At 38.2% G+C, this 25,400-nt stretch overlaps 1 protein-coding gene across 1 annotated transcript in view; it reads right to left on the reverse strand.

Annotated features, from left to right (window-relative positions):
* ENPEP (glutamyl aminopeptidase) overlaps positions 1–25,400 on the reverse strand; it is a 117,488-nt gene that overhangs the window by 67,548 nt on the left and 24,540 nt on the right. The window contains exons 2-4 of the mRNA XM_072624419.1: positions 23,431–23,572; positions 19,097–19,228; positions 1,328–1,448 (exon numbers count right to left, since the gene is read on the reverse strand). Coding sequence (XP_072480520.1) covers positions 1,328–1,448; positions 19,097–19,228; positions 23,431–23,572 — 395 coding nt within the window. The remainder of the gene's footprint in view (positions 1–1,327; positions 1,449–19,096; positions 19,229–23,430; positions 23,573–25,400) is intronic.

Here is a 25,400-nt window from a genome sequence, read left to right on the forward strand (position 1 = left end):
AAGAGAAACTTGGCACTTGGAAGCCAGATTGAGCCAGGTGTGGCTCACCTGCACCGAGTTTGACTCTACAGAGGGAATCTATTACTGTAAGTGTAAAAACAGAAAGCTGTTGTTTTTTCTTGCTGTCCTTATTTTAGACATCTGTGTCGATGCTGGGGATCTCAGGCTTTTCCTAAATATCATTCGGGTCTCATTCTCCCATAGCACTTTCTTGGGTTCACATGGCTCGGCTTGTGTAATGCTGAGGAGCATGGATAAAATATTTGTGGAAACAATGATATTTTGACTTCAGATTTGGAGTAACTAGAATTTAGTCCTCATTAGTGATAGAAAGAAATTAAGAACATCATTGATTTTGAGAGAGAAGAGACCTCAGAGGTCACCTCATCCATTTTACAGAAGAGGAAACTGAGGACCTAAGAGGTCAAATGACTTTAAATGTGTCTTTTTTCTTATTGCATCACACTCTCTCTACCATGAGATCATATAATCATGGATTTAGAGCTGGAAAGGGGCCTTGTAGGTTATCTACTCTAATACTTAAAGAAATTATCTTTGAGGGGAGGCCCATCACTTAGGGAATGGCTTGAACAAGTTGTGGTATATGAATGTAATGGAGTAGTATTGTGCTATAAGAAATGACGAGCAAGTAGATTTCAGAAAAACCTGAAAAGACTTACATGAACTGATGCTGAGTGAAATCAGCAGAACTAGGAGAACGTTGTACACAGTAACAGTAATATTTGGCAGTGATCAACTTTTATAAACAGCTCTTCTCAGCAATACAATATTCTAAGACAATTCCAAAAAAGTCATGATCCAGAGAAAGAACTATGGAATCTGAACGCAAATTGAAGCATGCTATTTTCATATTTTGTTTATTTGGGAGTTTTTTGGTGATTTTTCTTTCGTGTTCTATTCTTCTTTTACAACATTACTAATATGGATAAATGTTTAATGTGATTGTACATGTATAACCGATGTCAGATTGCTTGCTGTCTTGGAGAAGAGGGAGGGAAAGAAGGGAGAAAGAAACTTTGGAACTCAAAATTTTACAAAAATGAATGTTGAAAATTATCTTTAGATGCAATGGGGGGGGAATAAAATACTGTTAAGGAAAAAGAAAAGAAAAGCAGAGCGATGTAAGAATTATGTAGAGACACAATATGTTCTGGATAAGACCATCATCCATTAGTAAAATATCCCAGCGCCTAGAACAAATGCTTGATAGTCAGTTAATTGATGATTAATGATTATACTAATTAAAGGAAGTTAATTTTCAATGATAGGAAACTTTTAAAACAAGGAAATATGAAATTGAACTCACCTAATTTTGGAAGGGAATAATTCATTGCAAAATATTCTTCATAATAGTCAAATATAATTTTGGTGATGTTTGCAGCATATTCAGCAGTATGACTTTCAAGTGGCTGGACATAGATTTTGAGCTAATAAAAAAATGAATATATTAAGGTTATTATTGAAAAAACAAAACATAAAAGAAGTACATATGAAGTTTTCCTATTTATAAAATGAAGGACCTGGATGAGATAATCTTTAAGGGGCCTTTCAGATTCCTCATGATTTTTCTATTCTCTTGGGTGTTCTTAAACCATGCATGTAATCATGTATCATCACATGATTTATTTTGAAATTATGAGAATGATAGGTTTCCCTTTTTTTCTGTTCTGAAAGGCACAACACACATATAACTGTGATGGTGACAGTGATAGAGGTGATGATATTAGTGATGGTGATGGTGAAAAACGAGAGAGTTGCATAGTCTCATGATCACTATTTTTTTATGCTGTTTTATTTTCAGCTCTCCAGGTGATGGCCTTTGGCAGTTTTAGTGAATACTGTCCTATCCAAATATAATATATTGATAATATATTTAATTAGTACATTCTCAAAATGAGTAAGGCAATGAACCAGGTTTTCCCAGGGCCTAGTTCTAATTCCTAGGTGGAGTAGTAGGGAAGCTAGGTTGCACAATGGATAGAGTGCTGGACCTGGAGTCAGGAAGACTCAACTTCCTGAGTTAAAAATCTGGCCTCAGACATATACTGGCTGTGCGACCTTGGGCAAGTCACTTACCCCTGTTTGCCACAGTTTCTTCATCAGTAAAATTAGCTGGAAAAGGAAATGGCAAACCACTCCAGTATCTTTGTCAAGAAAATCCCAAATGGGGTCATGAATAGTTGGATATGACTGAGCAACAATAATTTCTCTTTGGGAGTAAGCCTTATGAGGTAGTACTTATGACCCTGATTAACTAAATGGCACCCTTAATTATTCACACTTTAGACCACACCCTTCAGACTACTCCTTCATCCAAAGGATGAAGCCACACACTTTGCCAAAGCGCCCTATTGGATTCTATTGGAACCCAAGCTGAATAGGCTGCATGTAGGCACTCCGGGAACATAGCATCTCACAGGGGATTTAGATGTTACAGAGTATGCAAATATAAGAATAAAACCCTTCAAGTAACCTGTCTTCCATTTGGTGGATAACGTGGTAGACAGCTGAAAGTAACTCAATTTACTAATTTGGTAGCATTAAAATCTACATGCCATGAACATCATAATGCTTCAATTTCCATTAACAGCATAGTGCCAGATTTGGAATGAGGATATAGGTTAAGAGCCTGCCTTGGCCATACACTGGCAATATCATGTTAGACAAGTTGTTTCATCTCCATGAGCTTCAGCTTCCTCATCTGTAAAATGAGTAGGATGGACAAGATGTCTTCTAAGGTCCCTTGCCAGCTCTAAAGTGATATAGTACACAGAGCCCTGTTCAGAATCAGAAGACCTGAGTTCAAATCCAGCCTCGACACTTAAAAATTGTGTGATCCTGAGCAAGTCATTTAACTTCTACCTGCCTCAGTTCCCTCATCTGTAAAATGAGGGTAATAATAGCCTCTACCTCACAGGTATGTTATGATATCCTTATATAAAGCATTTTGAAAATCTTAGAAAATATAGCATTGCTTCCAGATCTATGATCCAAGAAGACTATACAGTGATCTGTTGGTTAAAAGTCCATTTAGATAACTGGCTCACACAAATCAGGCAAAAAATAGAAAAAAAAAAGTATATTTTGCTTTGCATTGGCTAAGGAAGCAGACCTTACAGCATGTTTTATAGCTATCCCATTTGTACATCACCTGCATTTTCCCCATTATTCTTCCCCCATTCCCATCCTTATAATAAAGGAAAAAACAAGTGAGAACAAAAGATAATTCATTGAAACAAATCAAAACATAGAAAATGCCTGATAATATATACAGATTTCCACACCCAGAGTCCTCCATCTCTCCAAAGCAATGAGAAGTTCCTTCTCATTTCTCCTCCTTGGGACCAACATTGGTTATTATAATTATACAGCATTAAATTTTGTTTGGGTTTTGCTGTTGTTTTCATCATCACTGCTGTTTTTGTTTATATGGGTCTGGTCATCTCATATATTATTTTCCTTGACCTAATTCTTTCACTCTTCATCCATTCACGTAGATCTTCCTGTGATTCACGACATTCATTATATCCTTTATTTCTCAGAGCATAGTAATATTATAATAATTCATGTACCACAAATTTCTTAGTCATTCTTCAAACAGTGGTCATAGTCAGGCCTTTGACATCACACTTATTAAACCAGGGAATTTTCCTTATTTTGCTCACAAGTGTGCATTGTTAAATTTAGTTGTCATACTAGGTATGTATCCTAAGCTGCTTTCCCTCAGCATCACCCTTTCTGGAAATAAGTGAAGTATCCTGGGATGCTCCATTAACTTTTTAGCACTGCTAAAAATAGCTCCCCTTAAATTATCTTAATTGGTTTTCCATTCCTAAACCGCCAGGAAACTGAATATTTTTCTCCATTCTTCCTTAACTGTGTGTGTGAAAATTTACTGTTCTTCATTTTTATTTTTTTTATTTTTTTTGGTTTTTTTTGCCTGTGCTAATTTTTTATTATTATTTTTAATATTTTACAATCACTGCTATAAAATTAAGATTTTATCTCCCCCACACCTACCCCCCACTACTCCCCTCCCCCCCCATGACCGCATACAATTCTGTATAGGTTCTACATATACTTTCCTATTGAGTACATTTTCACTATAGTCATGCTATGTAGTCGAACTAAAATAAATGGAAGAAATCATATAACAAATCAAAACATGATACACAAACACACACACACACACAAGCATGATCTGCTACATTCTGCGAATGACTTCCATATTTCTTTCTCTGAGTGTGGAAGGCATTTTGCCTTAGAAATCCACCACTGGGGTTTTTTTTTTTAATAAGTTCTTGCATTATTACAAAATTCCAAGTCTACCAGAAAAAACTCTCACATACTGTGGTCTTTGCTGTGCCCAAAGTTCTCCTGGTTCTGCTCCTTTCACTCAGCATCAGATCATATAAGTCCTTCCAGGCCTCTCTGAAGCCTTCTTCTTCATTATTTCTTATGGCACAATAGTACTCCATTACATTCATATACCATAATTTATTCAGCCATTCCCCAATTGATGGGCATCCCCTTGACTTCCAGTTTTTGGCAACTACAAAGAGTGCTGCTATAAATATTTTTGTACATGTGGGACCCTTTCCCATTTTTATGATCTCTTGGGGATACAGTCCTAGTAGTGATATTGCTGGGTCAAAGGGTATGCACATTTTTGTAGCCCTTTGGGCATAGTTCCAAATTGCTCTCCAGAATGGTTGGATGAGCTCACAGCTCCACCAACAATGAATTAGTGTTCCAACTCTCCCACATCCTATCCAGCATTTATCATTTTCTTGTTCTGTCATGTTTGCCAATCTTATAGGTGTGATGTGGTACCTCAGAGTTGTTTTGATTTGCATCTCTCTAATCAAAAGTGATTTAGAGCATTTTTTCATATGATTATAGATATCTTTAATTTCTTCTTCTGAAAATTGCCTGTTCATATCCTTTGACCATTTATCAACTGGGGAATGTTCTTCATATTTAAAGAGAACACTGTAGACATCATCAGAGCATCATTCTGTGAGTTATTTTTCCCATAGTGGTGATACAGCTTTCTGCTGATCCCTACATGCTCTCTCACTCAGGTCTCCTTGTGAATGAGGGCATGAGATGTCCCAATGACTTGGCAGAATTAGAGCAGCACTTTGTGTTTTGCGAAAAAAGCAAAGATAACTGCACTATAGGGGTTTACTTCCATGACCTCATATGCGAAACAGGCATGCTAATTTTTTCCACCAATAGACCACTTGCATGGGTGCAGACCACCTCATCCGTTTTCTTCCTCTCATTTTCTTTATAATCCTCCTGGAAGTTCTCTTAAAGGTCCAGCTCAGATAAACATTTCACATCTTTGCTTTGAAAGGCTTGTGACTGAATGGGTAGGATTTGTAGGAGGATACAAAGTAGCCAAGGGAGAGGCTATTTGTTTTAATGATATGGGAAATATAAAACAGAGTCAGAGTGGCAGTGGGGTCAAAATAAAGAAAGTATGTCAATATCAGTTGGTAACTAACTGGAGCTGGAGTTTCATTGTAAAGAACAAAGAAAATGCATGTAAAGCTCTTTGCAAACCTTGAAGTGTCATAGGAATGCTAGCTTTTATTATCATTGTGTTGCTACTATCAAAAGTAGACTTCTACCAGCCTTACTCCTACTGCCTTTCTTACTACTATTTTCTCTCTCCCCTTGGATGCAAGTGGTCCTTTTTATGCCAGTCTCTTCTCAGGATGGTGGGATTTAGTCATTTCATTTCTTAGGCAGTTAAGTGATACAGTGGATAGAGCACTGAGCCTGGAGTCAGGAAGACTTTAAATCCTTCCTCAGATGCTTATCAGTTGTGCAACTGCTGCCTGCTTTAGTTTCCTCATCTGTAAAATGGGGATAATAATATCCTCTATATCCTGGAGTTGTTGTGAGGATCAACTGAAAAAAATATTTGCAAGGCACTTTACAAACCTTCAAGTGCTATATCCATGCTAGCTATGATTATCATTATATAGCAGTAACACTGTATTATGGCAGTATTCATAGGATAACTGGTGAGTTACTATCAGCAGATCCACTCAGAGTAAAATTATCTCCCATCTCATGTTTTACTCTCTTTTGACTTGGAGCTTTCTCCAGACACAAGCCCATTCTTCCCCTGCATTATGGACCACCTTCTGATTGATTTTATTGACCATCGCTGTAATTTGGTTGAGCCAACCTCCCGCAGGCTATGTGATTACAACCTATTAAATATATAATATCTCTAGCCAAGCCATATCTTTGTATACTACTGGCTATCTGCATACTTTTTAGCAGCCAAATATTCATCACAATATCTTTCATTTGGGAATCCATGTTCTGCCTATATTCATTTAGCTATAGAACATTTGGAATCCCAAGCTTTCAACATTAAAATACCAGAGAACAAATGTATTCATGTTTATACCGATTGACTTAAATTATAATGTCCTTTGTCTGGGCAAACCTCCTAGACATGATGTGCTAGACTTCTGGATAGACTTCTGTTCAACTTCTCTTCTATGATGTGCTGGGATTCCTATTTCTCATCTTTTAAGATCTAACTCATTTCCTTTCATGACCTCCAGAGATTCCCTGCTATCTACTCAATAACATTTAAATAGATCAACAACTAAGATCCTCCATTACCTGCAACTGTCTCAGCTGTCAAGCCTTATCACATAGAAATACTACATGTACTGTCTTCATCCCCAATGCCTGTTGGACAGCTCTACCTGTATTCCCAGAGGTACTCAAACTCAACATGGAATTTGTAATCTTTCTCCATAAACCCACCTTCTTGAGATAGTGTGCCCTGGACCCTAGAAGTAGGCTGGAAAATAAGCAAACAACAGGAGAAAATATGACTGTAGAAAGTTATTATTGTGACTAGAAAGATCAAAAAACACAACCAGAAGAACACAACAAAGACAAAATTCCTACATTCAAAGCCTCAAAGAAAAATAGGAATTTGTCTCAGGCCACAGAAGAGCTCAAAAAGGATTTTAAAAATCAAGTAAGAGAGGTAAAAGAAAAAATGGAAAGAGAAATGAGAGTGATGCAAGAAAATCACAAAAAAAGTCGACAACTTGGTAAAGGAGGCACAAAAAATACTGAAAAATGTAATACATTAAAAAAACAGAATGGGCCAAATGGTAAAAGGGACACAAAAATCCAGTGAAGAGAAGAATGTATAGAGCAGATCATCTGGTGACTAGTCCAAACTTATCATTTTACCATTGAGAAAATCTAGGCTCAGAGAGGGGAGTGGATTTCTTCAAGGTTACACAGCTAATGATGTTTGGAATAAAACAGTCTCAGCTTCTGCCTGTGTCTTAGTCTTGGCAAATCAGGATTTGCTCTGATTACTTTTTTTTAATTTAACATTTTATTTTTCCCAAATTACAGGCAAAAACAATTTTCAACATTCATTTTTAAAACTGAGTTCCAAATTCTTTTCCTCTCTAAGGGCCACCCTCATTGAGAAGGCAAGCAATTTGATATAGGTTATAAATGTGTAGTCATGCAAAGCATGTTTTAAAAGAAAACATAGACCAAAATAAACACCCAAGAAAAATAAACAGTTTTCAAAAGTATGCTTTGATCTGTATTCAGACTTCATAATTTCTTTCTCTGGGGATGGAACGCATTTTTCTTCATAAGTCCTTCAAAGTTGACTTAGATCATTGTACTGCTAAGAATAGCTAAGTCATTCATAGCTGATCATCTCATAATATTGCTGCTGCATACAATGTTCTCCTGGCTCTACTCATTTCACTTTGCATCAATTCATTTAAGTTGTTCCAGATTTTTCTTAGAGCATCTAGCTCATCATTTCTTATACGATAATAGTATTCCATCATGATCATATACTTCAATTTGTTCAGTCATTCCCCAGTTTATGGGCATCCCTTCAATTTCCAACAAATTCTGGAGCAGCAGAAGCCACAGAATAATGGAAAGAAGGAGATTTCTGTTCCAGAGAGACCTGAAAAACTGATGCGAAAGGTCTGTCATGCCCCAGACCTGGAGCAGAGCCCAGCCCTGCCTTGGCTGCAGCACCGAGGGGAGCAGATCAGAGCAGGCTTCAGGGACAGACTCTCCAGTGGGCATGCAGGTCCCTCCACCCACAGGAACCAAAGGTCAGTGAGAGAGTCTTTTTGGCTTGGGGAGAGGGAGTGGGGTGTCCCCATAACTCAGGTCCCCTCGGGAGGCAACAGCCGAGGCAGCAGCAGACAGGGGCTCCCAAAGCAGGATCCATTGTTGAAGGCTTCTGCATAAATCCCGAGGGAACTGAGCCCCGCCCCCCCCCCGCCCCCCCCCCCCCCCCCCCCCCCCCCCCGTGTGGTGGCCCTGCCCCTACCTGAGCACTTGAACTTAATCTCACACTGAATAACAGCCCTGACCCCACCGAAAGCCCTGAGGCTGGGAAGCAGCATTTGAATCAGCCCCTAAGCGCTAGCTGGGTGGATCTGGAAGTGAGGTGGGTATGGAGAGGACACTCAGAAGTCAAGTAATTGACTGGGAAAATGCCAAGAAAAGGGGGGGAAATAAGACCATAGAAGGCTACTTTCTTGGTGAACAGATAGCTCCTCCCATCCTTTTTGACGAGGAAGAACAATGTTTACTATCAGGGAAAAGACATAAACGCCAAGGCTTCTGTATCCCAAACATCCATAATTAATATTCAATGGGCTAAGGCCATGGAAGAGCTCAAAAAGGATTTTTAAAATCAAGTTAGAGAGGTGAAGGAAAAACTGGGAAGAGAAATGAGAGAGATGCAAGAAAAGCATGAAAAGCAGGTAAATACCCTGCTAAAGGAGACCCAAAAAAATGCTGAAGAAAATAACACCTTGAAAAATAGGCTAACTCAATTGGCAAAAGAGGTTCAAAAAGCCAATGAGGAGAAGAATGCTTTCAAAAGCAGAGTTAGACAAATGGAAAAGGAGATTCAAAAGCTCACTGAAGAAAATAGTTCTTTCAAAATTAGAATGGAACAGATGGAGCCTAATGACTTTATGAGAAACCAAGAAATCACAAAACAAAACCAAAAGAATGAAAAAATGGAAGAGAATGTGAAATATCTCATTGGAAAAACAACTGACCTGGAAAATAGATCTAAGAGAGACAATTTAAAAATTATGGGACTACCTGAAAGCCATGATCAAAAACAGAGCCTAGACATCATCTTTCATGAAATTATCAAGGAAAACTGCCCTGAGATTTTCAAACCAGATGGCAAAAGAAGTATTCAAGGAATGCACTGATCAACACCTGAAAGAGATCCAAAAAGAGAAACTCCTAGGAACATTGTGGCCAAATTCCAGAGTTCCTTGGTCAAGGAGAAAATATTGCAAGCAGCTAGAAAGAAACAATTCAAGTACTGTGGAAACACAATCAGGATAACACAAGATCTAGCAGCTTCTACATTAAGGGATTGAAGGGCGTGGAATAGGATATTCCAGAAGTCAAAGGAACTAGGACTAAAACCAAGAATCACCTACCCAGCAAAACTGAGTATAATACTTCAGAGGAAAAATTGGTCTTTCAATGGAATAGAGGACTTTCAAGCATTCTTGATGAAAAGACCAGAGCTGAAAAGAAAATTTGACTTTCAAACACAAGAATGAAGAGAAGCATGAAAAGGTAAACAGCAAAGAGAAGTCATAAGGGACTTACTAAAGTTGAACTGTTTACATTCGTACATGGAAAGACAATATTTGTAACTCTTGAAACTTTTCAGTATCTGGGTAGTGGGTGGGATTACACACACACACACACACACACACGCACACACAGAGACAGAGAGCACAGAGTGAATTGAATAGGATGGGATCATATCCTAAAAAAATGAAATTAAGCGGTAAGAGAGAAATATATTGGGAGGAGAAAGGGAGAAATGGAATGGGGCAAATTATCTCTCATAAAAGAGGCAGGCAAAAGACTTTTTAACGGAGGGAAAAAGAGGGGAGGTGAGAGAAAAGTATGAGGTTCACTCATCACATTCCACTAAAAGAAGGAATAAAATGCACACTCATTTTGGTATGAAAACCTACCTTACAATACAGGAAAGTGGGGAACAAGGGGATAAGCAGGGTGGGGAGGAGGATGGAAGGGAGGGCAATGGGAGGAGGGAGCGATTTGAAGTCAACACTCTTGGGGAGGGACAGCATCAAAAGAGAGAATAGAAGCAATGGGGGGGGGGCAGGATAGGATGGAGGGAAATACAGTTAGTCTTACACAACATGACTATTATGGAAGTCATTTGCAAGACTACACAGATATGGCCTATATTGAATTGCTTGCCTTCCCAAAGGGAATGGGTGGGGAGGGAGGAATGAAGAGAAGTTGGATCTCAAAGTTTTAGGAACAACTGTCAAATACTGTTCTTGCTACTAGGAAATAAATACAGGTAATGGGGTAGAGAAAGTTATCTGGCCCTACAGGACAAAAGAATAGATGGGGACAAGGGAAGGGAGGGATGATAGAAGAGAGGGCAGATTGGTAATGGGGCAATTAGAATGCTCATTGTTTTGGGGTAGGGGTAGGGGACAAATGGGGAGAAAATTTGGAACCCAAAATTTTGTGAAAATGAATGTTAAAAGTTAAATAAATTAATTAAAAAAATTAAAAAAAATATTCCCGGGAGTTTTGATTTTGAAATCTCTTTCAGGAGGTGATCAGTAGATACTTTCAATTTCTTTCTTACCCTCTGGTTCTAGAACATCAAGGCAGTTTTCCTTGATAATGTCTTGAAATATAATAACTAGGCTCTTTTTTATCATGGCTTTTGGAAGTCCAATAATTCTTAAGTTAACTTTTCTGAACCTATTTTCCAGGTCAGTTTTTTTTTCCAATGAGCTATTTCACATTGTGTTCTATCTTTTTTGTTTCTTGTTTTGTTTTTATTGTTTCTTGATGCTTCATGGGATCATTAACTTACACTTCTTCAATTCTAATATTTGAGCAATTATGATCTTCAGTGAACTTTTACACCTTTTCCCATTTGACCAATTCTACTTTTTAAAGTATTCTCTTTTTCAGTTAAGTTTTGTGCCTCTTTTTCCATTTGACCAGTTCTGCTTTTAGAGGAGTTCTCTTCAATGAATGTTTGTATATCTTTTATTCATTTAGCCACCTCTGCTTTTCAAGGCATTCTTCTCCTCACTGAATTTTTGTACCTCTTTTTACCATTTGGCTTATTCTGTTTTTTAAGATGCTATTTTCTTCAATATTTTTTTTTTGGTGCCTCCTCTACCAAGCTATTGACTCTTTTTGTCATGATTGTCTTGCATTGCTCTCATTTCTTTTCCCAATTTTTCCTCCATCTCTCTTACTTGATTTTTAAAATCTTTTTTGAGCTCCTCCATGGTCTGAGACCAATTCATATTTTTCTTTGAGGTTTTGGATTGTAGGAGTTTTGACTCTATTGTCTTCTTTTGAGTTTATGCTTTGATCTTCCTTGTCACCAGAGTAATTTTCTGTAATCATAATTTTTTCTGTTTTTTTTTTCATTTTCTAGCCTATTTCTTAACTTTTAATTCTTTGCAAAAGTGGGGCCCCATTTCCAGGATGAAGGGCTCACTATCCCAAGCTTGAGGGGTTTGCAGTTGTTTTCAGAGATACTTTGAGGTATTTTCAGTTCTTCCAAAGTGGTATGATCTAGGGAGAGGTGTGTTTACTACTCTTGTGGCTTGTGCTATGGTCTGTGAGCAACCACAAGCACTCTTTCTTGTCTTGGAACTAGGATGAGGATTCCCACTTCCCTTTGGCTGCAAGCTCTGCTAAGCTAGCGCTCCTCCTTGCCCTGGGACTTCCACCCAGGACTGTGAACCATATCTGAATATGGGCAAAGCAACAGAGTCCTGCCCCCAGTGCCAGCAAAGAGACCCATGTAGTCTCCTTCTGACTAGTTGTTATCTTTTGTGGTCTGAGAGCTCTGGAAGCAACACTACCACTGTTGATTCAGTTACTCCCAAGGCCTGCTCCTGCTTTGCTCAGGCCCAGGCTACACTGGCACAGCCTTCACTGTACTGTGCTTTACTCTTACCCTGGTACAACAGACCTTTGCTGCCAACTTTACAAGTTGGAAAACTGTTTCACCCCATCCTTTTGTGGGTTCTGTTACTCCAGAATTGGTCTTAGGCCTTACCTAAAGGTGTTCAGAGGGGATTTGGGGAGAGTTCAGGTGAGTCCCTTCCTCTTGTCCATCATCTTGGCTTCACCACCTCCTTTACTTTCTACTTGAAAATATTCCCCTGAAAACCTGCTCACTTGTCTTGATGTGTCTCTAAAACACTATATCATCTACAGCTACCTTTTCCCCTGAGCTATTTGGGACAGGTTAGAACATATCTTTCTCAAAATTACTACTGTCTTGGCTTGAGTGACAAAGAATTTTTGTGATTGTTTTTTGTGTTCCTCCTATTTACCATGTTAGTAAATATTTTTGACTCCTCCTCTTCCTCTTACATCCTGCAGTAGCTTTAGTAATTTCTCTAAGTTCAGGTCTTGGACATCCTCTTTTCTCTTTTTATACCCTTCATTAATGGGGTCATCTCTAGTTGTCATGATTTATATCTTGCCATGGGACCCAGATGGCTCCTAAGGAGAAAGTGAGGCTGGTGACTTTGCACAGCCCTACCTCACTTAAACCAATTCTATTGCAAGTCAAGATATCACCTTCCTGACGCCATGTTCCTCTTTAAGAATAAAGGACAAACAACAATGTGTGAGTAGTATGGGCTGCCCTACTGGGGATGCAATCGACCAGTTCCATTTGGACAATGCATCTTTCTTTTCTCTCCCCCCCTCTCCTCTTCTCTCCTTCCCTCCTGCTCCTCCTTCTCCTCCTTCTCCTCCTTCCCATCCCTCCCTCCCTCCCTCTTTCTCTTTCTCTCTCCCCCTTCTTTAGTGAACTGATCCTACTTTACAATTGTGCGCATACATCTATGCTTTTTCCACAATTTTACCCCCTTCTATAATATATCCCATTTTCCTGCTGGGTATCTTCACTTGGGTAGCCTATTGTTACCTCAAAACTCAATATGTCAAAACTCTTTATATTTGCCCCAAGATGAATTTCTCCTCTCAATTTCTCCATTTTCCAAGTCTGTAGTGAGGAGTAAGGTTTAAGAAGACTAGAAAAGCAGGACAACACTGGGTTATATAGGTCTTTGAGTGCCAAAGGATTTTGTATTTGATGCTGGAGGCAATAGGGAGTCACTGGAGTTTATAGAGTAGGAGAGTGACATCATTTTATTGAGTAGGGAACTAGACTTTCACTTTAGGAAAATCACTTTGTCTGGATAGAGAATGAATTGGTATGGGGATAGACTTGAGGTAGGCAGACCCACCAGCAGACTCTTGCAATAATTCAGGCATGAGATGATGACAGCCTGGACTGGTGTGGGGGGCAGTGTCAGAAGAGAGAAGGGGGTGAATTTGAAAGATGTCACAGAGATGAAATTGAGAGGTCTTGGCAACAGAGTGGATATGGGAGTGAGAGATAGTGAGGAGTAAAGTGAGCCTAAAGGACTGGGAGTATCGTGTTGCCCTCTTCAGTAATAGAGAAATATAATAGTAATAAAGAAAGATAATGATAATGAGTTTGACTTTGAATGTGTTGTTTAAGATATCTACTGAAATCCAATTTCAGATGTCTGAAAGATTCTTAGAGATGCAAGAATGGAGGTCAGCAGAGAGTAGGGCAAGATAGATAGATCTGAGAATCATAGAAACAATAATTAAATCCATGGGAACTGATGAGTTAGGGAGAAGAGAAAAAAGCACAAGAGAGAACCCTGCAGGACATCTATGGTGAGAACACATGATCTGGATGATAATCTAATCAAGAAGGCTAGAAGGAATGGTCAGATAGACGGGAGAAGAACCAAGAGAGAATGGCATCCTAAAAACCTAGAGGGAATAGACCATTGAGGAGGAGAGGGTGATCTACAATGTAGAGAGGTCAAGGAGAATGAAGATTGAAAGAGGCCATTGGATTTGGCAGCTAAGAGAACTCTGATAACTTTGGAGGGAGCAATTCTGGTGGAATGATGAGGTCAGAAACAGGATTGTAAGGGTTCATAAGATAGTGAGAGGAGAGAATGAGGAGGCATCTATTGTAGGTCACCAGGTGAGAAAGCCAGGATGAATCAACATCAACTCATGAACCACTATCAGAAAACAAAGAATATTTCCCCATGACCCACAAGAAATAAGGAAGAATGAAATTGACAGAACCAAGAGAATGTTTTATACAATAATAGTGATGCTGGTCAGGGAATAACTGTAAGCAACTAAGTTATTCTGAGTATTACAAATATTCAATTGAACTACAAAGGACCTATGAAGGAAGATATTATCTTCCTCCAGAGAAAGAAGTGATAAATAGAAGTGTGTATAGTATGGTTTTACATGTATATGTGTGTGTGAGTGTGTGTGTGTGTGTGTGTGTGTGTGTGTGTATCAAATGGTGGCTTTCTCTAGTGCAGGGTGGGAAAAAGAGGGAGGGAGATAATTTAGAACTTGAAATGAAACAAAAAAATAATTTAATTTTTTAAAAAATACCCATGATTGATATTAAGTGAGGAGATGTAATTTCACCTAATATCCATCCATTTTGATTTATAACTTCCACCATCACCCTTAAACCATATTTGTTCCTATTATAAACATTCATGTTGGTAACATTCTTTTCTTTGTTCATAGCAGGTATTTGGAATGTGATTTTCATATGATATTTGTTGTGGCTCAGTTCAACTCCGTGAAACATATTATCCATGGGGTTTTCTTGGCAAAAGTACTTGAGTGGTTTAACATTTCTTTCTCCAGTTTTATGCTGGCAGGGGTCATGTGATTTACCCAGGATCATGTAACTGGGAAGTGTCTGAGGTTGGATTTGAACTCTGGTCTTCCTGATTTCAAGCCTGGTTATCTAATCGCTGTTGTCACCTAATTGCCCTCTCATATGGTATATATCACCATAATTATTTCTTATGATTTCTAAACCTTCTATTTAATTTTGCCTAGATTCCCAAAATAAGGAAAGTCTTCAATGGCAAACTGAAAGCAATTTATAAAGAGTCCATTTCACCATAAATCCAATAGGGTAATGGAGGTAGATGCAATGGAATTAGAGAAGAAAAAGAGCTCTAGCTAGCAAAGAATACACATCTGTTGTGTAATGAAAGCCAAGAACAATCTTAAATAAAGTTCTTGTTGCTATATTAAGCAAGGAAAAGGTCATTGGCAATAATCTGCATGACCCACGCAAGGTAGAAAAGCTCTTGCTTTTCCCTGTGGTGTTTCATTTTCACACCTCACATTGATATTTACTAGAAGTGCCCTTTACTGGGGCTGGAGGTCATATCAAAGTAGCACTTACCACCAGAATAAATACTGTAACTTGAGTGGGGACATTTGCTCATGGGAAATATGCGTGTAGGAAAACCAACTCTGAAGAAGGCAGCTAGGTGGCTCAGTGGATAGAGCCCTGGGCCTGGAGTCAGAAAGACCTGATTTTATTTATTTGTTTGTTTGTTTATTTGCTTACTTACTTATTTACTTATTTTTAGTTTTTGACATTCACTTCTACAAGATTTTGAGTTTTAAATTTTCTCCCCTTTCCTCCCCTCCCCCTCCTCGAAGACAGCATGCAATCTGATATAGGTGCTACATATGCATTCATATTAAACATATTTTTACATTAGTCATGTTGTAAAGAAAAATTAGAACCAATGAGAAGGACCATGAGAAAGAGGAATCAAAGCAACAACAACAAAAAGGAGAGAGCAAATAGTATGTTTCAATCTGCATTCAGACTCCAAAGTTCTTTCCCTAGATGTGGACAGCATTTTCCATCATAAGTTGTCTTAGATCCTTGCATTGCTGAGAAGAGCTAAGTCTATCAAAGTTAGTCATCACAAAATGTGGCTCTTACTGTGTACACAGTCCTCCTGGTTCTACTCACTTCACTCAGCATTAGTTCATATAAGTCTTTCCAGGTTTTTCTGAAGTCCACCCGCTTGCTCATCATTTCTTATAGCACAATAGTATTCTCTTACATTCATATGTCACTACTTGTTTAGTCATTCCCCAATTGATAGGCATCCCTACAATTTCCAGTTTTTGGCCACCACAAAAAGAGTTGTTATAAATATTTTTATACTTTTCCTTTTTGTATGATCTCTTTGACATAACAGACCTAGAAGTGGTTTTGGTGCATCAAAGGATATGCACATTTTTATAGCCCTTTGAGCATGGTTCCAAATTACTCTTCAGAATAGTTGGATCAGCTCACAACTATACCAACAGTGCCTTAGTGTCTCAGCTTTCCCACATCTTCTCCAATATTTATCATCTTCCTGTTTTGTCGTGTTAGCCAATCTGATTGATGTGATGTGGTACCTCGGAGTTGTTTAGATTTGCATTTCTCTAATCAATAGTGATTTAGAGCATTTTTTCATATGACAATAGATAACTTTAAGGTCTTCATCTGAAAACTGCCTGTTCATATCCTTTGACCAATTATCAGTTGAATGACTTGTTTTCTTTTAAACTGGAATCAATTCTCTATGTATTTTAGAAACGAGGTCTTCATCAGAGATACTGGCTATAAAAATTGTTTCCCAACTTTCTCCTTCCCTTCTAATCATGGTTGCATTGACTTTGTGCAAAAACTTTTCTATTTAATATAGTCAAAAATCATCCATTTTGCATTTCATAATGTTCTCTATCTCGTTTGGTCATAAATTCTTCCTTTCTTCATACATCTGACAGGTAGACTATTCTTTGCTCTCCTAGTTTGCTTACAGTATCAATCTTTATGTCTAAACTGTGTGTCCATTTTGACTTTATCTTGGTATACAGTGTAAGATGTTGTCTATGCCTAGTTTCTGCATACCATTTTCCAGTTTTCCCAGAAATTTGTGTTAAATAGAGAATTCTTATCCCAGAAGCTGGAGTCTCTGGGTTTATCAAACAGTAGATTACTATAGTCATTGACTATTGTGTCTTGTGTACCTAACCTATTGCACTGATCCACTGCTCTATTTCTCAGTCAAGTAGTTTTGATGATTGCTACTCTATAATCAATTTAAGGTCTGGTGTGGCTAGGTCACCTTCCCTTGCATTTCTTTTCATTAATTCTCTTGATATTCTGGAACTTTTGTTCTTCCAGATGATTTATGTTATCATTTCTTCTAGCTCCACAAAATGTTTCTTGGTAGTTTGATTGGCAAGACCTGAATTTAAATCCAGCCTCACCAGCTGGTGTTGCCATAGTGCATAGAGAGCTGGGCATGAATTCAAGAAGACTCACCTTCCTGAGTTCAAAACTGTCCTCAGACACTTACGAGCTGTGTGACCCTGTTTACCTCAGTTCCCTCATCTGTAAATGAGCTACAGAAGGAAACGGCAAGCAGATCTGGTCTCTTTGCCAAGAAAACCCTAAATAGGGTCAAAAAAAGAGTCAGAAAAGCAACAACAAATACAGACTAGCTGTGTGACCCTGGGCAAGTAACTTAACCACTGTTTGCTTTAATCCACTGAAGAAGGAAATGGCAAATCACTCCAGTATCTTAGCTGAGAATATTTCATGGACAGTGTAGTCCATTGGGTCACAAAAAGTCAGACATGACTGAACAGCAACCTGAGCAGGGTCAGTGGCTCATGGCTAATACCCTCATTGGACTGTGCTTAGTGCATGCTATGGGGACAGTGGATAGATCCCTCTACAGTGGGTTCCAAATACAAACAGTAAGGAGCACATGGCAAAATTTAAGGAAATTTGTATAACTATAACATGGCTATGTGTCTTAGTTTTCTATTTAAGTCAGATTCACAAGGAGCTGAGAAATACTCTTTGTTTCCCCACCGTGATAGCAAGAGATACTCTTGTCTTGTGTCCAAATTTCAAAATGCTCTAGGACTCACTGCCTTATTCAACAAACATTTTTATTAAGCATTTCTTATATATGAGTCATGGTACCAGGTTCTGGGGAAATATACTAAGATAATTTCTTCCTTTGAGAAACTTTGAATCTAATCAGGGAAGTACACAGATAACTGTGGTACAGTGCCTTAACCATAACAAACATGTAATAACTAATTTTTCACTCATGCAAAGCAGAACCTGATAAAGAGATGTGCACAAATGGTATGATAAAATTTTAGAGGAATAAGGAAAAGGATTTTAATGATTCATATAAAGGCATCATTTTATTTGAACTCTGTGGTATTTTGGAGCTTATATCTGATTTTCAATGATTTTTTTAACACTATTATCTGTTCTAATTATATGTTTGTCTGTCATGACCTATATCTATACATTTCTAAATGACTATGTTTGTTTCTTTTTTGTCTTATGTCACCAGTAACTAGAACAATGGCTAGTACATATAGTCTGTAATAAATGTTTGATGATTGACTGATTATTGGTTGTTGTGCTATGGTCATTCTATTTCTGGACTTCTCATACTGAAAAGTGTACTGTACTCTGCCTCTGGGGGAACCTTCCTCTGATTGTCTGTTTCTTTTCAATCCTCTCCATTTTAGGGAAAGCATCCAGGCCAGCCATATCTTTATTCCTCTTTCAGCTCCACTCTTGAATCTGTAGACTTTCTCTAAGATTCTCTTATCCTCCAACTCCCAATACAATTCCACTTTTCAGCATCCTTTTAGATGTTTTCTTCTGCCAATAGAATATAAGCTCTTTGAGTGCAGAGATTGTCTTCCTCTCTGCTTGTATTTGTATTGCCACACTTATCACAGTGCCTGGTGCATAGTAAACACTTAATAAATGATTGTTAGCTTGGCTTGATGATTTACATGTAACACTTAGGAATCATGGACTGTGTGCCCCTTGGGCTTAAACTCTGAAGCATATTTGTCATGACATCAACCTCATAGACACTAATGAGTGACTAGATTTTCTGGCTCTCTATGCAAAGCCACTTCTCAAGGAAAGAAAGGAACGAAAAAGAGGAAAAAATTAGAAAATTCTGCTCCACCCCCAAGCATGTGATATTAAAATATAATTTATGGTATAAATTAAAATATAACTTACGGGAATTCCTCTAGCTGAAGTTCTTTCCACACTTGTAAATTGATGTACGGCAAAGCACACCAAGTATGTGCTCATTGGGACAGACTTCATGAAAATGGTTCTGACCCATTTGTCATCTACTTGCTCTTCTCTCTTTGGGAAATGAAAAATCATTGTTTATTTGCTAGCATCATTATCATTTATGCCTAAATCAGACCAATGTTTGCTCATTTACTATATTTCTAGTGATAAATTCTTTATCCAAGTTTAAGGAAAGAACACATGTAATAAATAAAATATTAGGGAAAAAGTTTTTTTTTTTTAATTTGTCATATAAAGAATGAACAGTACTGATACCAAAGGGTTGTACTACTCCAAGACAATGGTTTCCTGAGGAACACTGAAATGTAAATGGGTCAAATGTTTCATTGTCTTTCCATAGAAAGATAGTATGACATAAGGTGCAGGGAGTTGGCCTTGGAGTTAGGAAGATCTGAATTCAAATCTTGTCTCTGGCCATATTTGCACTGTGACATTATAAATCTCTCTCTCTCTGTGCACTAAATAACTAAGACTCTAAGAGCAGGTGACCACTTGCATTGGTAGATAAAATTTCCTTATCTGTGAGCTTCTGATGTCATTGGAATTACAGATCCACTCCTGCTTCTATGCCACCCCCCACCCGCCCCCCCCCCCCCCACACACACACACACACTCACAAACTGACAGAGACAGAAAGGACCATGCTACAAAAGCGAGACTATGCCTCCTCTTGTGGTTTACACAAATTAGCTCCTGGATACATATTTGTGAATTCAACTGGATTTTAGTAGAAGGGTAATCAATAATCATTTTCCTGAATATGAGAAGCATCTTACCTTTGGGGATATGGTCATCAGAATTGTCTGATTCTTTGGAGCCAGAGAGAAAACACCATTGCCTAACAGAAATGTAACTAGAAACTTTTTACCTGGGGCAAATACTACAAATCACACCCAAGGCAAGTGGCATGAGAGACCACTGGGAGGGACATCAGACTGTAGAGGGAAATAGAGACCCCAGGAGGCTAATGATGGGGTGGGGTGCAGACTATCTACCTTTAAGTACTGGATGACTTCCTGATTAAACTAATTATTCTTTCTTTAAAAGTTGGTGATGTTTTTTGTTTTTAAATTATCTTCATTTCCTAATGCATTTCCCCCCCTCCACCTCTCAGAGAGTCATCCATTGTAACAAAGTCCTTTTTTAATGAGAAAAATAAATTCAGTAAAACAAACCAACATATCAGTCTAATCCTGAAAGTATATTCAGAGTTCTATATCCATAGTCATCCACCTCTGCAAAGATACATTCTCATAGGTTTCATTCAGGGCCAACTTTGGTCATTATAATCTAACAATATTTAATTTTGATTCAAAAACTACTTTGTTTTGGTAAATTAGGCACTTAAGTCAGCTATTTCTTTGACATGTGACATCCTCAGTCTCGTTACTGGGAAGTTAGAGCATATGGGACATTCCTACTGCAAACAGATATTTTTGGGAGACAGGAGTGAGCGAAAGAAGGTTTGTGATTGGGTTAGTGTTCCTTATTTCCCTCAAAAGAGATTAGTTTTCTCTAAAAAGCAGCAAAGCTATCCTCAGACTTGTTAAACTCAAAGCTTCCTTGTCATATAAGGAAATAAAAAGGTCCCACCTACATGGAGTCAGTTGACTGGATGGATGTCTGAAGACCATCCTATCACAATACTCTACCCTACTGATCAGACTCATTTTCATATGAAGATGAAGGAGGGTAGGGGTCCAAGGCTATAGAAATTACTAATCACTAAATATTTATCATTGCATAACCTTGCTGCATTTGGTAGGGCAAATTAAACCTCCTTTTTTCAAACTTTTCAATAACTTTTGAGTGTCTGATTTCATCCCAACATAGAACTTGAACTAACAGGTGCTGGCATTAGTCCTGTCCCTAACAGAAGAATTGAAACCAATTCCTCAATCTCAATCCATGAAAGTATAACATTAGCCCTGGAAGAGCCCTTAAGGATCATTTAGATTAGCTTCTTGGTTTCAATAGAGACCCTGGAGGAAAAGAAATTACTTGCTCAAGATTACTAAGGAAGGCTCATTCAGCTCTTACAGATACTAAGGTATATAGTCAAATGGAATCCAAATCCCAGATATTCACAGACTTTTACTGCTGCAATGAGCTTTAGAGATAGCCTTGTCTGTTGTTTAGTCAGCTGGTCATGTCCAACTCTTCATGACCCCATTTAGGTATTCTTGGCAAAGATACTGGAGTAGTTTGCATTTTCTTCTCCAGTTCGTTTCATAGATGAAGACCTGGGGCAAATAGGGCTAAATGACTTGTCCAGGGTCACACGACTAGCAAGTGTCTAAGGCCAGACTTGAAGACAGCTTTGTCTAACCGTCTTCATTTACAGAGGAGGAAATAGAGACTAGGGTTTACAGTCAGAGCAAGCAAGGACCATAGTTCTGAGTGGTATATTCTTATTTCTAGTGTAGACCTTTCTCAGCCATGCTGTTGAAATTTGGACTCCACAAATACTGAGGAGACTCTTCCAGAGGTGGAGATCCTGGTATCATGACTTCAGAGAAGTACTAAGCAGGAATAAGAGTGCACCCCACCCTTCTAGGTGCACCTTGGCTCCAGACTCACCCTACCTTTGACTCAGGGAAATTTTAAGCAACTTGGGAGGACAAAGTTTCCAGGGGCAAAAAACCCCAGAGATAGGAGAAGGCAGAGATATTCCTAGGAAAACATGGTTCTCAAACTGTGGTTTAGGCCTATCTCTTTCCCTAGTTTTGCCCCTTTCAAAGTGTCCATCCTTCAAATCCTTATTTCGGGGTAAGGAATGCTAAGAGGTGATGAAATTCCTAGATCTAAAAAAAGTATTTTATAAGTCATTTCCCAGGTGATCTGCTACCCCTATCCTACCAATTACCTTCTCCCCAGATTACTGGGATACGTGCCCCTCAGATGGTACAAATGAAGAATAAAACCACCACCACCATCCCTACCCTTACACATTTTTGTGGTGGTGGTGGTGGACAGTCAACAACACAGAAGTATGTGGGCACAATTTGTAAATAAACGTGGCTATGTTGGGAGTGCATGCTCACACTTTTTTTTTTCTGATTAAAAATATTTGGAGACCACTGCCTTATGGGAAGAAAATCCCTGTCAATGGTGCTTTATGACTCCCACCTTTGGGCAGATTTCCCAGTCCTTGAGGCAATCACTTGCCTGCTAGGGACAAAGCCCAGTGTCCCTGCGTGAAAAATGCAGGGGGTGCTAGATATTACTAAACTAAATCAATATTAGAAAGAAAGGTCCTTGATGGGGGAGACTGTCTTTCTTCTTGTTTTGTATTTCCAGTTCTTAACATGGTGCTTAGCACTTAATAAACTTTAATAAATGCTGATTGTTCATAAATGCTAGATGAGCTTTAAGGTTCCTTTCAGTACTAAATCTTATGTATTTATACATTTAATGAGGAGTTAATTCATATATGTGTGTATATAATATACTATATGTATAACATGTGAATCTGTAATTTTTTTAAAAGGTCCATCAATTGTCATTTGCTTTTAGAACAAGAATACTGGGTTATTGATTTTATTTTTTTTCTACAGACAACATAATTAATTGTCAGTTAACTTTCTGTTAAGCTGGTAAAAAAGCATCTTTTCAGATCAGCAAAAAACTCATTGATTTAGTAGATTCTGTTGGTTCCAAAAAACCTCCCCAACATAGAGGAAAAACAGAAAAATTGTGGCTAGAGGAAAGCTAAAACCCTGGTAAGAACAGATTGAAATCATACTATCAGATCAAGAATTCCTTTAATGTTTTGTCATTTGTAAAATATTGCTATTTTAATTAATTTAATTCTAATGATTTTAATATTAAATTTTGAAGATTCTGAAATTATAATCAAATCATTACTGCTGCTGGTTCTACAAAGACTGTGTCAGTCTCCTGTACTATGATTCCACTCATCATTTCTGTAAATTTCCAAACCAAAACATGCTCATTGAAATGTCCCTGTATATGTCATGTCCATCTACTAGAATATAATCTTTTGGAGGTCAGGGGATTCACTTTTGTATTTGCATCCCCAGCACTTAGTAGAGTATTGGGCAAATAACAGAACTTAATAAATATCTTTTTGTTCATTAATAAGTTCCCTAAGTTAATCGAGGGATTATTTGTGAGTCTATGGATACAATGAAATGTTGAAGAATTTTAAAGCCCTAGGGCACAGAACCCTCTTGGTTTGTATCCAGACAGTCTTCATCAGTAGTTTTTGATTTTGTTGTTTGCATACTCACCTCTACTGGCATATTTGAAAGTGCACTATATTCTGTTGGATGGACGATAGATATTGTATAAGTTGCTTTTTTGTTGGGCTCATCAAAACAAGGAAATGATTTCCGTGCATCTGTTGGCTCATGATCTGTAGCTGCTATGCTCCTAAGAAACAAACAAACAAACAAAACATGTTGACTTATCTCAAGACCCCATGGTTCACCTCCTTAGAGAAGACAACTGACATAAGCTTTCTTCTTAGGTGACTTGGTGTACTAGATAGAGGATGAGCCTGGAAGTCAGGAATCATAGCTTATACACAGTAAATATGTGGCCATGGAAAGGGACTTTCCCACAATAATAAAACCAAAGATCCACATCATTGTGCCCTTAATCCTGCCCAAATGCCCATCAGAGAACTACCAAACTTTCAGCCCCGAACTTTCTCCTAAATTCCAGTTCCACACTCCTAATAGCCTACATACATCTCCACTCAAATGTCCTACTGATACCTAAAATCAACATGGTCGAAGCTGAATTTGTCATCTCCATCCCCCTCCCCCCAGAATAGATTCTCCTCTTGACTTTCCTGTTTCAGTTAATGGCACTCCCATTCTCCTGGTCAGTCAGGATCAAACCCCTCATTTTTTTGTTACATAGTTTCACACCCAATCAGCTGCCAAGAGTGAATTGGGAAGAGCTTTTTGAAAGTCGAATGCAGGGAGCGCTGGAATTATAGTCACTCACTTTGACATCAAATTTCAACTTCATTTGCTTCTGTGACATTGGGCAAATCACATAATTTCTCTAAACCTCAGTTATCTTATTGTTAAAATTAAGAGGCTCTTTGAGATGATATCTATAGTGCCTTTCAACTCGGAAATCCTAAGATGTAGGAGAAGAATGAAGGGAGAAGCATAATTCTTTTTAGTGGAAAGAACATTAGATTTGGACTTAACAGACCTGAGATTGAATTCCATTTCAGATATTTATAAATCTCTGACTTTGGGCAAACCTTGTATTCTCTAGACTAGAGTAGGGGTTCAGGACAAGGCCCTTTTAAAAGTCTGGTGAAACCCATGAACCCCTTCTCAGAACATTTTTAAGGGAATAAAATAAAATACAAAAGTAACAAAAGAAAATAAAATATATTGAAATACAACGATCATTTTTTTTAAACTTCACAGACCTGAAATTAAATGAAAAATCCTTGTTCTTTACCTTACTTTTAAATGAGAGAATTAGACTGGCTGATTCAGGAAATCCTTTCTGTTTCTAAATCTATGAGAAGATAAACCAGCAATTGATGCCACCTGGTTGAAAAACAAGAATCACAAAGAAGCCTAAGCAGGAGAGGCCGTCTCGAACATTCCTTAGGAGGACTGGACAGGCCAGCTGTGTGCTGTCATCATGCGGGAGTACATTCCATTGTCTCAATCCCTCTCCCAAATGCCACATTCCATTTTACATGGTGCTGGGGAGAAAAACCAGAGGCCATCCTATCAAGAAGGCAGCATTTGGAGCTGTCCTGCTTGGACGTTAGCCATTTTCTTTTTTTTTAAGCCGGAATTATGATGCCAGATTTTTTTTTTTTGGCCTCCTTTGGCATATTAATATTAAAGTATAGTATTTAATGTTTCAAGCTGAGTGACACTGGGTAAATCACTTAAACTCTGCGTCTTTGAAGAATCATCATACATTACAGAGCAGGCACTGATTCACTTGCTTTGGCAGAGGGAATTTCCCAGTCAGGAGCTGCCTACACTAATGAGACCCCAGATCCAATCCAAAATACACACACACACATACAGACACACACACACACACACACACACACATGCATGCATGCACGCATGCACATGAACATGCACCCCAAACATATACACACATGCACACACACCACACCACACACAAAATAGAATGGTAACAAAAGAATCTTGTATTTTTCCCTTGACTAAATGTTCAAAATGGTGCACCATGTAAGGGAAACAAA

This window comes from Notamacropus eugenii, chromosome 7, assembly GCF_028372415.1.
Source record: "Notamacropus eugenii isolate mMacEug1 chromosome 7, mMacEug1.pri_v2, whole genome shotgun sequence".
In the NCBI taxonomy this organism is placed as follows: Eukaryota; Metazoa; Chordata; class Mammalia; order Diprotodontia; family Macropodidae; genus Notamacropus; species Notamacropus eugenii.